The sequence below is a fragment of the Armigeres subalbatus genome, chromosome 2 (genome assembly GCF_024139115.2).
Source record: "Armigeres subalbatus isolate Guangzhou_Male chromosome 2, GZ_Asu_2, whole genome shotgun sequence".
NCBI classification, from domain to species: Eukaryota; Metazoa; Arthropoda; class Insecta; order Diptera; family Culicidae; genus Armigeres; species Armigeres subalbatus.
Genome location: NC_085140.1, coordinates 91,102,669 through 91,117,482, shown reverse-complemented (window position 1 = coordinate 91,117,482; position 14,814 = coordinate 91,102,669). Strand labels below are relative to the sequence as shown.

The following is a 14,814-nucleotide window of genomic DNA, read 5'->3' as shown; positions in this document are numbered from 1 at the left end:
TCTCCTTTTGGTGCTTCCAGCGAGAAGCAAGGAGCAGCCGCTTGAGGTTCTATCTTGTCATTCTGTTTTGGCTTCGTCCTGGCCGTCGTCGGTGAGCGACTAATTGCGGCTCTGTATCTTCTCTTAATTTATCTAATTTTGTGTCTGTTTTCGTTTGGGAAAACAATGATTGGACAGATTCTAGCTGCCGCTTTGCTGCAAGGCTTGAGGTTTAAGTGATATTTAATACGATGATGCTTTCATGTGAAAGATTTGTGGCAGCCAGTGAAGACCGGACCGGACTCGCTTGTGAGTGGTGCCATTTATTGGTACCTTTCGCTACAATGCCTTTGATGTCGAGTCGCCTTTCCATTGTGTTTGTTTATTTACTTATTGGTTTCGACTCAAATTACTAGTTTGGGGCTTTTTGACATAAATGCTGTGTATTGATTGATTTTTGTTGTTTGGAATGATGGATAACCGGCTCATTAAATCGTAATAATTATCAACACCAAAATAGAATTGCATTGCAATTGACCGTTACGAGATGTTAAAAATAGACACCTTGGAAGTATATTCTTAACATAAGCTAGTGGTTTTGGAATAGTTTTTAAAAAATATATTCCAGTTTGCATTAGGAATGCAAAATACGGACATTCTTCACTATGGGAGATGATCTTTCCAGCTAACGGAATATTACCTTAATTCACTCAAAGAATCTCTTTCTATCGCTACTCGATTATTTGCGAAACGGGGGTTTGCTTTTATACGCTATTTACAGCATGAAAACCACAATTATTTATCTACGCTATCGTATAGCTTGAGATTACAGCCGATTGCTTGAAATGGACATAGCTGCAGTGAGACGAGTTTAAAAAACTCAAGTGATTATATTTGGATTCCCTTTCACGCTCATTAAAGAGCAGCATTAATAAATCAATCAAGCGAAATTGATTAATTTATTTTAAAGCGGACCTGTTGCTTCACGCTCCACACTTCTTCTTCCAGGCACAAACCCGGTTGCTTCAAAAGTTCGACAGCTGGACAGGTGAATGCGAACGAGCTCTAAAGGCTCTGTAGAACCGCTACGGAATTAACAACGCTGATGGACGCGTGAATAAAACGCGTTTTGATCCACACTGGAAGATTTTCATTAGCAGTCAATAAAAACATTTTCTTCTCGTTCCGCTTCAACTCGTCGGATAAAAGCGGCTTCTCGTTGAGTTAGTTCTCCTCAATCCTAATTCTCAGTGCATAATCAACGTCACCGGGATTAAGAAGCTCCCTTCGGTCGAAGATCGAAGTCCTAATGGAGGTAATCTGGTGAAAAGGAATTTAAATTTAATTATGCTAGTCATTTCGAAACATTGGAATCGACAGCGAGAAATGGGAAATGGGATGATTGACTGAGCACGGACTCGACTATTGTTAGATCGTTACGTTTTCTACAGCCTTATTTCTCGCAGAAGCGCGAAACGGCAACGTTTCGATAAAACAAGCTGCGAAGTACGACGACGGATGCTTATCTATTGAAAGAGCGCGCAATCTCCCATCCCATTTGTGAAAGCATTTAGACTTTGCCCATCCGACTGAATGGATTCTGCCAATACAAAAACAGCTGCTGCTGTTGCTGCCACTGACGATGCTTCTTTGGCTATGGCTGGCGGTCTCTGTTGATCATAATAGCGATGGTGATGATAATGTGATGGCACTTTGGAAACAATTAGCCCACTCATAGCATCAGATATCGCACCCCTTGACATTTTATGCTATAAAATTGTTAGGGATTGTTATGGAAGTGGATGAGATTTTTAATAGCTTGGAATTATGTCGCATTGGAAGATACTGTATATTCTTTATGGTTTTCAGAAAATGTCTCGTAGCACCCTAATTTTTAATCCCAATCATTCAATCAATTTGGTATATATGTTCATATATCATGTAACTCCTCAGTCAAAAAATCGAAGTAACTCATCCTAGCCTGGGAATAAATGAACAGTAGATTTGTGTCAGGGCTCAGAACGGGAATTAATGTTTAGTGAGTGGAACATTCTGTTTCCAGATGTATGCTTTATCAAAATATAGAACTGTTTTATTGCTGCCGCAAGCATAACTATCCCATATTGATATGGATTTCATATCAGTATTGGACAGTTACGCTGTAAGTATAACAGTTCACTAACAAATTTCTACTACTATAATTGAAAACTAACAAAAAGCAACCACAAGCTTCTTCTAATAAACACTTGAATAATAAACACTTAAATAATAAACACTTGAATAATAAAATCCACTAAAAGAGCTTAATATATTTTACTTGAATAATATTTTGAAGGCTGGTCAAATTTCTTGGGGAATCCGTTTGATAAAAGCCAAACCTGATTAAAATTACTACTTACTACAAATTTATTCCTTGTACTTGTTTAAGTTCACTTACTTCATGTCTTTATTATTATTGAGAAAAAAAAACAGATTAATAGTATTTTGACCGCAACTTCTAACCTTATACACATTCAGTTTTCAATTCTGCAGCTCGGCAAAAATCCGCACAGCCGCTTGCTCAGCAAAATGAAAACTGATTTCCTTGCGACAATGGCGTTTGTTAGCTGATTTTTGAAATCTCGGTAAAAAAAAACATGTTTGCTGGGGCTCGGCTGTGCGAATCTGTGCGAAAAAAAGTGCGGGCAATATCGCAAGTTGAATGCCGATTGCCACTTGCGACAAATCGATTTAGGGTAGTTGTTTGAAAAATGAGGGAGATTTTTTTGTGCATACGCATCCACACACATATACATACGCACATACAGACATCACCTCAATCCATCGAACTGAGTCGATCGGTATAGAAAGTTTCTTCTTGCAGCGAATTAATGCTGTCTATAATTACGTATCAAATCCATATTTGCATCCTGAAATACATACAGGATGATGTTTTCCGTTGCCATATGCCAAGCACATGCGGAGTCTCCAGTAGCCTTGCGAGCAAAGGCGTAGGATTGTCAATCCGGAGATGGCGAGTTCGATTCTCGGTCCAGTCTACGGTGTCTTCGTGTGGGAAACATTCTCGACACCCTGGGAATAGTATATCCATTGTACTTGCCACACAAGATACATACTCATGCGATGGCGGGCATAGAAAAGCTTTCAATTAATAACTGAGGAAATACTAATAGAATACTAAGTTGCAAAGCAGGTCAAGTTCCAGTTGGAATGTAGAGCCATTGAAGACGAAGAAAAAGAAGATGCCAAGCAAATGTACACTTTGCATAAAAATCTATCAATTTGGCATTCTTCAAGTTTTTAAAACTTATTTAAGTTTTTATAACTTATTTGATGGGCTATAGTAAATCTTTATAAATAATTGTATGAAAATCGGACATCTACTAGTTAGGAGTATGTGGTAACCAATACTGAAGCAGCTTCAAGATTTTCTACTCTTGATTCACCAAATCATTTTTGCGTCTATCTGCCAGAAAAATGTTCACAAAACTGAGCTCAAGTTCTGTCAGTTAATCATAGCTTACCCTGAATTTTCCTAAACCAAAAAACCATAATCATTATCACAGAAGCGATTAGTTGCCCGTTTTATTGGCCATGTTTGGAAAGTTTGGAAAGGCGCATGAATAATAGTAAATCGGTCCTTTTTTGATATAAATAAGGTCTACGAACAATCACGATCAACAACGCAATGAATGTGTCTTTTTGTTTTCTTGTTGTTTAAAATCATCGAATAGTCATAGTAGCGTGGAAAAAGCGCATTATTACACTAAACGGTTCTTTTTAGAACCACGATTTTAAACAGTTACAGAGATTTTAAAGCAATTTCGTCCAAAGCAACAGAAAATGGAGCAAAAAATCAAATGGAAATGATGGCGTCGGTAACGGTATTTTAGTAAATAGAATAGTCCTAAGAAAGGGTCTTTGGTCCCAAAAATTTCCTGCAATTGAAGACAATTTGATTAATTTCATGATCCGCTCATAATATTGCCGTCTGTTCTTTTGCCATATTATCAATCGAATCAGGTATGTGGACATAATATGTTTTGCTCCTTATTGATGAACTCTAGAGCTAAAACAAAATCACCTTAGAAAAATTAAAAAAAAATTTTTTTTCCTTAGATAAGATTCCTAAATGTTTTTGATGGAAAGAAATCAACTCCGATGAGACGAATCCACAAACGCAGACAAGCGCAAAGTTGCGTTATTTTACGGTTGCTTTAACTTTTGTCACAGTAGGCGGAATTATTAAAAAAAAGGTGCTGACAGTTGATGCAAAAGTATAAGATGGTATAAGATTGCTAACAGCCAAAGTACCGCAACTGGAAGAGTAAACATGATGAAGCTGACAATACAAAACATTCTCTACAACATTATACTGCCTTATATAGCACATAGAACCAGTTCTGCAAAAGATCGTGATCCTCATAAAACAAAGAGCAATGTGACTTTTCCTATCTAAGGCGACCAAATGAAAGTATCGAGGGTTCTTTGATGAATTTTGCATGTCATGAGGATGTTGTGCTTTGTTTTAAAATTAAAATTTATTTGATCTAGGCAAAGATAGTCTATAAATTAATCATATAGACCCCCTTCGTTTTTCGTCCTGGTATGACTTGGCTCCGATATGGATTTCTTCCGGATGAATCGTTTCTTATTTATATTTTATTTTTCATTTTTTTGTAACGATTTTTGAAAAGATGAAAAAGATGAAGAGGTTTTGTACCTTTTTGAGAAAGAATTCTAAATAAATTCATTCAAAGGGGTTTTTTCCTTCTTCCATTTTTTTTTGTTAAAATAAATAAACATAAACAAACATAAATTAATCATATTCCTTTAATCCACCGAGTTGAAAGTGGTTGTGGAGCTTATTGTTGGAATGTGCAAGCGGGAGTCTACCGGAAAACTATCACTCCTGTCTGCGATGGTTCACCACATGTATTTTGACTGACGGCAAATTGCCACGATTGCTTTGATTAAAATTTTGGTGGCTCTCCGTTGTCGTTCATATGAAGTCTACTTCGGTTCCTTTAAATCTATTGGATATTTCTCGCTTAACTTTTCAAAAGGACCTAAGTAACATTTTTTTCATGAATTGATTTGAATTCTGCAATCATTAGCTTTCATATTGTTCTGTTGATTGCGCTATTCAAATTAATTCATGAGAAAAATGTTACTTAGGTCCCCCTCCTTTCAGGATTTCTCGCTTAACTTTTCAAAAGGACCTAAGTAACATTTTTATCATGAATTAATTTGAATACTGCAATCAATAGTAACATTTTTTTCATGAATTAATTTGAATACTGCAAACAAAAGTTTTCATGTTGTTCTGTTGATTGTGCTATTCAAATTAATTCATGAAAAAAATGTTACTTAGGTCCTTTTGAAAAGTTAGCGAGATTTGTTTTGTTATAGTAAGTAACATTCAAAAACGTTGTATTTGGTTGGCAGAAGGCGAGCATCAAAATATTTTAAAGACAGGCATCGAGATTTTTTTCTTTTATCTGGCAGAAAACAGAAAGGTAATATAAACACAACATACTCAAAAACCGAACAAAAAAATCATGTACCCATGAAAAAGGTCAATTGCTAATTAGTATTTGTTAAACAAGAACCTTTCACCCTAAATGGGCAGATACATTAAGGTAAGGAGAACCACGGTAGAGTTCAGAAATGTCTGCCACAATGGACGCTCTGACATTAAGGCACACATTTTAATAAATAAGTGATCAACAAATTCGAAAACTATGTTTTAGTACTTGCTGCAAGTAAACATAGATGAAAATGTGGTGCCTCTAAAAGCGAGGGGTGAATTGGAAATAACATGCGGATAAAAACTTTTGGTACACCTTAGATAGTTGAGGTGATTATTGGATATATAAATAACTGATGAATAAGCAATATAATAAACATAAATTATAAAGATCTTAAAACATGTTCCTTTTGTTTTGATACACCACTATGTTTCACCAGCCTGTTATATACTTTACCGCTAAAGATGAATTCACCGATACTGAACTCAATATGTAAGCACCACTCGTGCTCATTACAAAATCAAGCAACGCTAAGCCTGCATGTTGAAGATGGTAATTTTCCAATAGTGTCTTAGTTTGAAAATTGGTGGATAATCTTTCTTAGTTCCTTAGAGAGTTCAGAGTTCAGAGAGATCAGAGAGTTCTTAAAACTCCTGAAAGCTACTAGTATTTCAGTTTTTTTTATTACATAAAATATTTATGATTTCCTATTTCAGAATACGTCCTAACAATCTCTTCGTATTTTGTAGAGAACATTCTTCCAGAATATAATAAACTCACAATCTCCTATACCTCTTCAAATAACCTAATTTCGAAATTATAGAAAAGTATCCTAATCTGATTCCATGAGACTTTGCAAATACTGAAAAATCTATCCTTCTTGAAATTAAACATGATTTTAATTATTTTTTTTATTCATTGGATTCACATTTGCAAAGTTAAACGCAGTTTCACTGTTATGACTAGGTAGCATGGGTATACACCGTTAGGCATAAGTACGTTAGGCATAAGGACGTTTGGCATAAGTACGTTAGGCATAATGGACGTTAGGCGTAACGGACGTCAGGCATAATGTACGTTCGGCATAACGGACGTTACACGCTATGTTTAAAGGCAACTATTATGCAAAGTGAATGCACCTCGGATGTTAAGCAGAGGTCATAGTTTTTGACCTCTAGTTTAAGGATCCGTGTCGATTGAAATATTTTATCGGTGTAAATTTGACTTTTTTACTTTTTAAGGGGATATTTTTAACCTAAAAATTTATTCTGATTTTTTAAATTTTTTCGAAGCAAGTTACATAAAATCCATGCACCACATTTTTTTTATGACACTTCAAGGAATATTTTCATATAAAAACAATTTTCATATGATGAAAGTAGCAGAAGTTATACTAAAAATACTGTTGACACTGAACATATATTTCATTTTTCGATAGCAAATTCTTGTGTAACTGCATATCTCATACGTGTTTATTAACAAAAACAGCAACCCTGCACCACTTGTTACCATAGAAACAGAATTTAACGCTGGACAGGTCAAGGAATTATATTTAAATTGTGTTCATAATCATTTTCTGGAAGGAGGAGACTATGACACAATTTTAGACAAAAACTTCTCCAGCGCTACATTAGCTGGTGGGATTGGCCTACCAAATCTTCGGCCCTGTAGCAAAAAAAAACCATCCAGACAAGTCTGAACATCAGAGATCAACGCAACTCATCACGCTCAACTTGGTTTCACTGGGCGTTACTGCCGAAGTCTTTTAGTTAAACGGGGTGTTTTGAAAGGAAAATAATGCAATGGTTATTACAAGGTATTGGAGAGTCTACCACAGGAAGTTGATTGCTGTTTTAGTGTAACATTATTAGACTTCTATTCAGACGCCATACGAGCTTTTTGTTACAGTTGGATAGCAGCCGGGCTACCAATCACCGAAAAAAAAATTATTTTGAAATTCCATGTTCTTGAATTGAGCACATCACAGGGAGGCCTTACAAAGTTCAGGGGCAAACAACGGAAGCCATCCACAGAAATTTATATACTATCTACCTAAACTACAAAATGCCAGATAATCACGAACAGTATGCAAGTAAACTGTTAGCCACGGTGGGAGCATATAAAAGTGGTCACATAATGCAGAAGTCCATTGAGGTTCAATCAAGTTTGAAATGCAGAACATACATAAATACTCATTTGAATTAGTTCGTAGTTTTAATTTTTTGTTGATTTGAAGAGTGATATTATGTTCTTAAATCTAATAATACTTCTTCTTATTGGCATTACATCAACCACTCTGACCTCGCCTCGGAGCTTAGTGTTCATTTAGCACTTCCATAGTTATTAACTGTGAGGTTTCTAGTCCAAGCTACCATTTTCGCATTCGTATATTTTGAGGCTACGATGATACTTTATGTCCAGGGAAGATGAGAGTATTTCCTAGACAAGACCGGGAATCGAACCCAGCCACTTTTAGCATGATCTTGCAGTGTAGCAGTGCATCTTACCGCACGGCTAAGGAAGGCTATAGATCTATTCATAATAAACCGTAAGAACATTTAAGACTGGCATATAACTTCTACTATTTTCATCATATGAAAAAAAAAAAAATTATATGAAAATGTTTCTTAAAGCATCAGGAAAAAAAGTAGTGGTTGGATTTTATATAACTTGTTTAAAAAAAATTGAAAAATCAGAAAAGGTTTTTAGGCAACTAGCGCTCTAACTCCGTTATTAGTTGAATTCTAATAACGAACCATTAGGCAAAGTTGTAGAAAAACCTTCGCACTAGAAGTTCACCATACAACATATTTTGAAATTCAGCTTCTGGAATGTGTTATTGACAAACTACTAAATGATCGAAAGCAAATTACTGAATGATCGTTAACATCCTTGCTTTGGGGTTATTGGCTTTCAGTCTCACAAAGACATATTTAGGCCGATACAAATATTTGAACCCTCGGATTTTTTTTTCCAAAAAAAAATATTTTGAGGGGGCAACAAAATAAAATTCCCCCCCTTGATCTTTCGGAGACCAGCAGGACAAAATGTTAATTAAATATTTGTAACGGACTTATACAGATATTTTCTGTTCACGTGTGTGTTTTGAATAACTATCCATTCGTCAATTCAAATGGATCTCAAATCCAAGTTATTCGGACTGACGATTTGCTTTGCAGCAAAATGTGGGTCTGAGTAGGGTTTCTATCACTGTAAGAGTCCTACAGGGATCTATGGAGCGCTTTGTATGACAGTTTTTAAGACTGAAGTTTTCTCCTGGCTTTAAGATTTGTGGCTTTGCCAACGGCATAACTTGAAGCTTTTAGATGTGATGATCGATAGCCTGAACTTCAGAAGCCACGTTGATGTTGCCTGTAAGAATGGTTCAACAGCTATCACGATCTTATCGAAGATTTTGTGTGCTTCACTGGACGGACACACTCAGTTTTTATTTGTGCAGCTTGGCAAAAATTCGCACAGCCGTGTGCCCAGTAAAATAAAAACTGGTGTCACGGTATATATGGCGTTTGATAGCTGATTTTCGTCAAATTATTTGCTGGATTTCAGCTATTTTGACAGAAATCTTAGCAAAAACATGTTCGCTGGGGCACGACTGTGCGTATCTCAGTAAAAGTTTAACATTTTGCTTATATCCCGCTAAAAAAATAATTGTGTAGGTTACTAGCTAGTGTCGCAGTATCTATCCTCAACGGGACTGGGATAACTCTTTGAAGGGTATAGGCTGATACTGAGCGTGTGGAGATGGGTAAGTAGGTTGTTATTTAGCTGTTATAAATTACAAAATCAAGTTGAACTCCCACTCCACATTTATTTTTAAATAAATGTTCAGAAAATAGGACATCAAAGACTAAAAATGAGTAAATCGATCATTGATGATGATAGAAGGAATTTAACATTCAGAAAAATTGCTGAAAGATTAGGAGAGTACATGCGTAAGTATTAGATTACTAATGGCGCTTCAAATCTTGTGATCAACATGTTTAGTTCAAACCGGTACTTTATTTGTCAGATGTTTTTCATCACAGTAGCCTAATTTTAATACTTGAGATCTAGCAAACCAAAATAATAAATTTGACATTCAATATACAGAGCAAACCCACGATATACAAAAAAACAAGGTAAGCTCGTTTGATAAATGACATTTCAAGAGTGACGCATATTTTATCGTCACATGATGGAGTACAAAAGTATGGCGTCGTCGCGGTTCAGCTTTAATGAAGATAGTACTGACGACACCTGTTTACATTCAAACTGAATGTTTATATACGTGCTGAGCCTGCCTTGTTTTTTGTATGCCGTGGAGCAAACCATTTATGCAAAATCCGGGTTACTATGATTGAATTATGTTGATCACAAATGCTGTATGGGATAACAGCGCCTCTAGCGTTCTAATACTTATGCTTCTACTATTAGGAGATTCAATTGGTAATGTGGTATGTGAAGTTTCTAAGAAGTCCCGTGGGATGATAGAAGAAATACTTAACTTGAACTTGAATAGTAGAACTGTGAGCAATTACCTTCGTGCTTTAAGCCTTCAAAGCTTCATCAAGAAGAAACCTTTACCAAGGAAAGTAAATATCAATAAATGACTGGAATTTACAGAAAAAAACAATTTATCCCTAGTAACAATTTGGTTTTATAACGCTCCCCAAGTAACCAATAAGCACTATATTCCGCCAAATCGGTCATATAGTGCTACTTTAATGCTTATAAGTTTTTAAATAGCCGTATAGTGGCCCTATATGGCGGTTTGGCGTAATATAGTGCTAATGGTTACTTGGGTCTTGAAGATAGTGATTTACTTTTAAAGAATGATATAAAACCGTAAGAAGTATTTTAATGTTACTAGGGTAACAATAGTTGGTTTAGAGATACGAGAGCGAGTTTGAGCTAGGCAACCCAAAGAGCCGGCAAATAACTCGTTTTCATAAACTGATGGACTGCAGCAAGAATTTACTCAAGTAATCGCAAAGCTTAGAGGTGGATCTCTCATGTTGGGAGGATGGTTTTCTTGGCAAGTGGATGGTAATATTGAAAGAATTTATGGAAAAATAATTGGGGAGTTCTAGGGGCAGTTCTAATTGCGAAAACTAAAAACCACCAATAAACGACAAACTTAACAAACAAACTAAACTACCAATAAACGACAAACTTTAATTTTTTTTCACACTTTCGATGTTACAATTTTTTTTCACCCTAAAAAGAATATAGGCTAGATGTACCAGTTGTGGCTATAACACCAGTTTTCGCACTAGTGCTTTATAAGGCAAACGGCCAATCAAATCACCGCAAACCAAGTTCATATCGATAAAGCATATTCATATGATACGATAACACCTTTGATCTCCTCCAAAACAAGCAAAGAATAATTGTAAAAATTGATTTTGCTTAATTTTTGACGTCCTTTGCACCAGTTGTCGCACTAGTGGTCCCTATTTGGCCAATCCCATAAGAAAACAATGGGATTTGCCAAATAAGGAACCAAAATTAAGAATAGTGCCACAACTGGTGCATGCGTTCCTATTATGGATTAATCAATTTTGAGGATTTTAACAAATTTTATTGTGGTTTTCACAGCTGTTCTAAGGAGCAGGAAGTAAAACCTTTCGCTTGATATATAAAGACCACCCACATGCCTTTTACTTATTTTCTAAAAAATAGTTGTTCTTAAGTATGGCGAAATGCATGCTGGATGACAGATCTTGGAAAAATATGAATAATGAGTTCCAACGTCTTGAAAAACGTTTTCTGATTAAACTTTGTACAATTTGCAAAAACGTTTACAAAAAAAAAATATGGCGGAATTGCATAATTGGAGTGGTCATATGAAATTTTCCGAAAAATTCGAATCAATTTTGAATTGATCCTTTATTAACTTTTTTATTTCCAAGTCTTCTATACCTAGCATGATCACAGAAGAACGTCAAAAAGACGGACACAAAATTAGAAAGAATGCACATTAGTAGTTGTGAGATTAAAATAATACTTTGTTTTTATTTAAGACTGCTGAAAAACTTTTCGATCTACTCAATCAAGTTCATTACAAATTATAATCATTCACTTAGAACGACCTTACAACTGTATGTCAAACATGAAACATTCTTGTGTGTTCCATCTAAAAATGAAACGACAGAGATCTGGGAGTGAAATTGGATGTAAGTTAGTCACATTTAATTAGTGTTAGGAATTATTCAGTATCTTTTACATAGAACTAGTTCACTGAATTTGTATTCCAGATTAGAGTTATCGAATTTAACAATTTTACCGAAAATGCAAACAATAATATGAACTAAATCAAGCACCATAACCCGGTATTAGTATAAGATGCCCACTCCCTCAAAGAAACCACCACTCGAGTGGCAGCCTTTGCAAACATCTCGCCATTAGTATCCTACCTCCATTTTCACAATTATTCAAACCTAGTATTGCGTCGATGGTGTGCCGTGGGGTGAGCGTTTGGCCGCCGGGTCCGAACTTTTTGGCGGTGTCTTTGAGGAAAAATCCATTCTCTGCAAAACGACACAACAAAAGCAAGTTTAGAGTTGGGTGGGATTAGATCCTCAGCGCGGTAATCGAGTCATATGTTATGTTGAATGGTTCGAACCGTACCTTCCCGGAAGTTTTCCTCGATGTCCAGGTCCAGCTGACCGCACTCTTTCAACTTTTCCATAATTTTGTGGAAATTCTTCGCATCACGCATATTCTCTAGCAGCTTTTGCACATCCTCCGCCTCGTTCGGGGGAAATTTGTTGCGTGCGATCAGCTTCTCAACCAAGTTCTGAAAAATTTGCTTCTGTACATCAGACAGTGATTTGACGTCCATTGTACAATTGGACAGAGTGTTGCTCACAACACTTCACTGCTTCGTCTAATTAAAAAGAAAACACGAATGATTCACACTACTGCACTGTCAGCTTCTCACTTGATATCTAAATATGTCGTTTAAAATCCATCAAGGACTTCGCACTGGTCACCGGTAAGGCATGAAAACTCTCTTGGAAATTCCGGATGCAGCTTAATTAGTTTCACTCTTGTAAGCAATTTATCACTTTCTTGTTTGTTGCTCACTTGTTAAATTCCCAGTTGGTGGGTTTTCCGCTTTGCATTACTTCACAGTTTTCTTCAGGTTCGATTCTGAAACAGAAATCCAATACCGGTCACGCAAACAACACACAAACGACCGACTCACGCGATTTTCCACCGCAGCCCGAACCGGAAAACTCTAATTCACCCGTCTTTTCCTTCAACCATCCAAATCACACGTGCGCGCTGTTCTAAACAAAGTACCGACGACCGGTTGGTTCTAACATTCCACGATCCACTTTTCATTCGTAGTGAGATTGCATTCCACAAGCCTAGGCACTGCGTAGCATCGTTGCACACGCCGACCAAATCGAGCGAACCTACGCGGTCGAAAGCTTTTCAAAGCACCAACGAACCACGGAACAGACACAACTCGACGCACGAAAGGTAAATCAACATCTAAGCCCGCCGTATCCTTGGGTGTGCTTAGGCCTAGCCGCGCTACCATTGCATAGTCGCACCGTGTGCCGTGTCGTGTGGCGGAGATGGGGCGGTTCTCGAATGTTGAGTTGCTCTCGCTCTCCTGCTTTGGCCATCACGTCGCTGTTTGATGGTTTCCAAGCTCTGTCTGGCGCGGAAGATGGGGTGAAGCTTCAAGGTGGAAGAACCAACACTGCCTTGAAACAGTGAGCGGTGATTTTGGGAAGCGGCACTCACCGAGGTGGGTTAGTGTGAGTTGTTGTGAAGAGAGCATAGCAATGTTGTAGCATGGAATAGCATATTTTTGATGCGATGTTCGATAGTATGGAAGAGCAACGTGAATGAGAATTTTCATGGGCAAATATTCGCTTTGAAACATGGCTGAAAGCTGTTTTGGATGCTAGAAAGTGTTGGTATTGGAAGCTGACAGTGTTGCCAGCTGATGAATGCGAGCAATATCATCGGAAATGTGGTATGATGTGTGAAATAGAGTTTATTGATCTGAAGTGGTTTAGAACACTGCGGTGCAAAATGTGACTCAATTGATTTATGAATATCACGGCATACGACAACATCTTTGGCATGTGTAAATCATAACAATTAGTGTTTTGTTTATGTTCATTTATTTGAAACCATAACGCTCATCCAACAAATATCAATGCAAATCGTAGGAATGACACATTCCAGCGTAACGCGATACCATGAGGAGTCGACTTTCAGTAAGGAATTAGGCATACATTCGAAAATTAGCTTCGGGGACATTATGCTATGATTAAACAGGTGTAAAATTAACCCTCATTATATTTCCTTTCTAGTGGAATGTTAAGTATGAGATTTTTTGCTTTGAATATTATAAATATAACGTGCTGCATTTCATAACGCAGCATCATCGCTAAAATGCAATTATTCGTAGTTTGCAGTGCAATTTGCCTTTCTTGTATACTAAGAAAACGTAAATGCTATAGAATCAAATCACACCAAACCGAACTTTTGATAGAAGTCTTGGAGACTCATGGTGTTCTATACCAATACACAGAAGTGATGGCCAAAATACTATTTCTTATGCGCAAAACACTTACTTGTATTTTTCGGAATACATATCTGTAGCTTGAGAAATGCATCAACACCGCTAGGTGGACTAATCAAAGATTTTTGGTATATCGTTTGGAATCTCGATTTATTTAAAAGAGGCTATGAATAAAAAATGCGGGTAACATCGGAAATAATACGGAAAATTACTGGATTGATTTCAACATCGCCGCGCTACGCGGAAATACAAACAGTCTTCTGTAAATGATGTTGCGTGACGATCGTTTTCAACTAATTTCGATTCGGCATATTGTATTCAACATACTGACTCCCTTTTTCCGAGAATTTCCCTGGTATTTACATTGAACATGTTCTAGAGTTTCCGCGGGGGATTGTTCAAAAAATTTCAACGGAGAATTTTTCGGATTTACTCAATTCATTGGAATTTAATATGGATTTGGATTTTAAATTATCACGGAAAACTTCATTTCAACGGAATTTTTTTCGGAGTTTTAACGGAAATTTTTAGATTTCTACAGGAAACTCTTTTAATGTCCTTTTAAATCCATGGGATTTTTTAAAAAGTCGTTTGGTCAAAAACCATTCGGCGGAGAGCTATTTGGCCAAATAACACATTAAGCAGAAAGTCATCTGGCCGAAAAGCGTTTGGCCGAAATGAACATTTGGACGAAACAGTTATACATCGAAAACAGTTCAGCCGAAAAATATATTTGGCCAAAGCGACATACCG

General features: G+C 36.7%; 1 protein-coding gene across 3 annotated transcripts in view; it reads right to left on the bottom strand.

Annotated features, from left to right (window-relative positions):
- Positions 1-12,999, bottom strand: part of LOC134214698 (retinal homeobox protein Rx) — a 141,345-nt gene extending 128,346 nt beyond the window's left edge. For 2 of the 3 annotated variants that reach the window (XM_062694016.1, XM_062694018.1), the window contains exons 1-2: positions 12,141-12,999; positions 11,927-12,040 (exon numbers count right to left, since the gene is read on the bottom strand). In XM_062694016.1, the coding sequence (XP_062550000.1) occupies positions 11,927-12,040; positions 12,141-12,354 (328 nt within the window). In that variant the 5' untranslated portion in view covers positions 12,355-12,999. The remainder of the gene's footprint in view (positions 1-11,926; positions 12,041-12,140) is intronic. The other variant, XM_062694017.1, reaches the window with a different exon arrangement.
- Between the last annotated feature and the right edge of the window lie 1,815 nt (positions 13,000-14,814).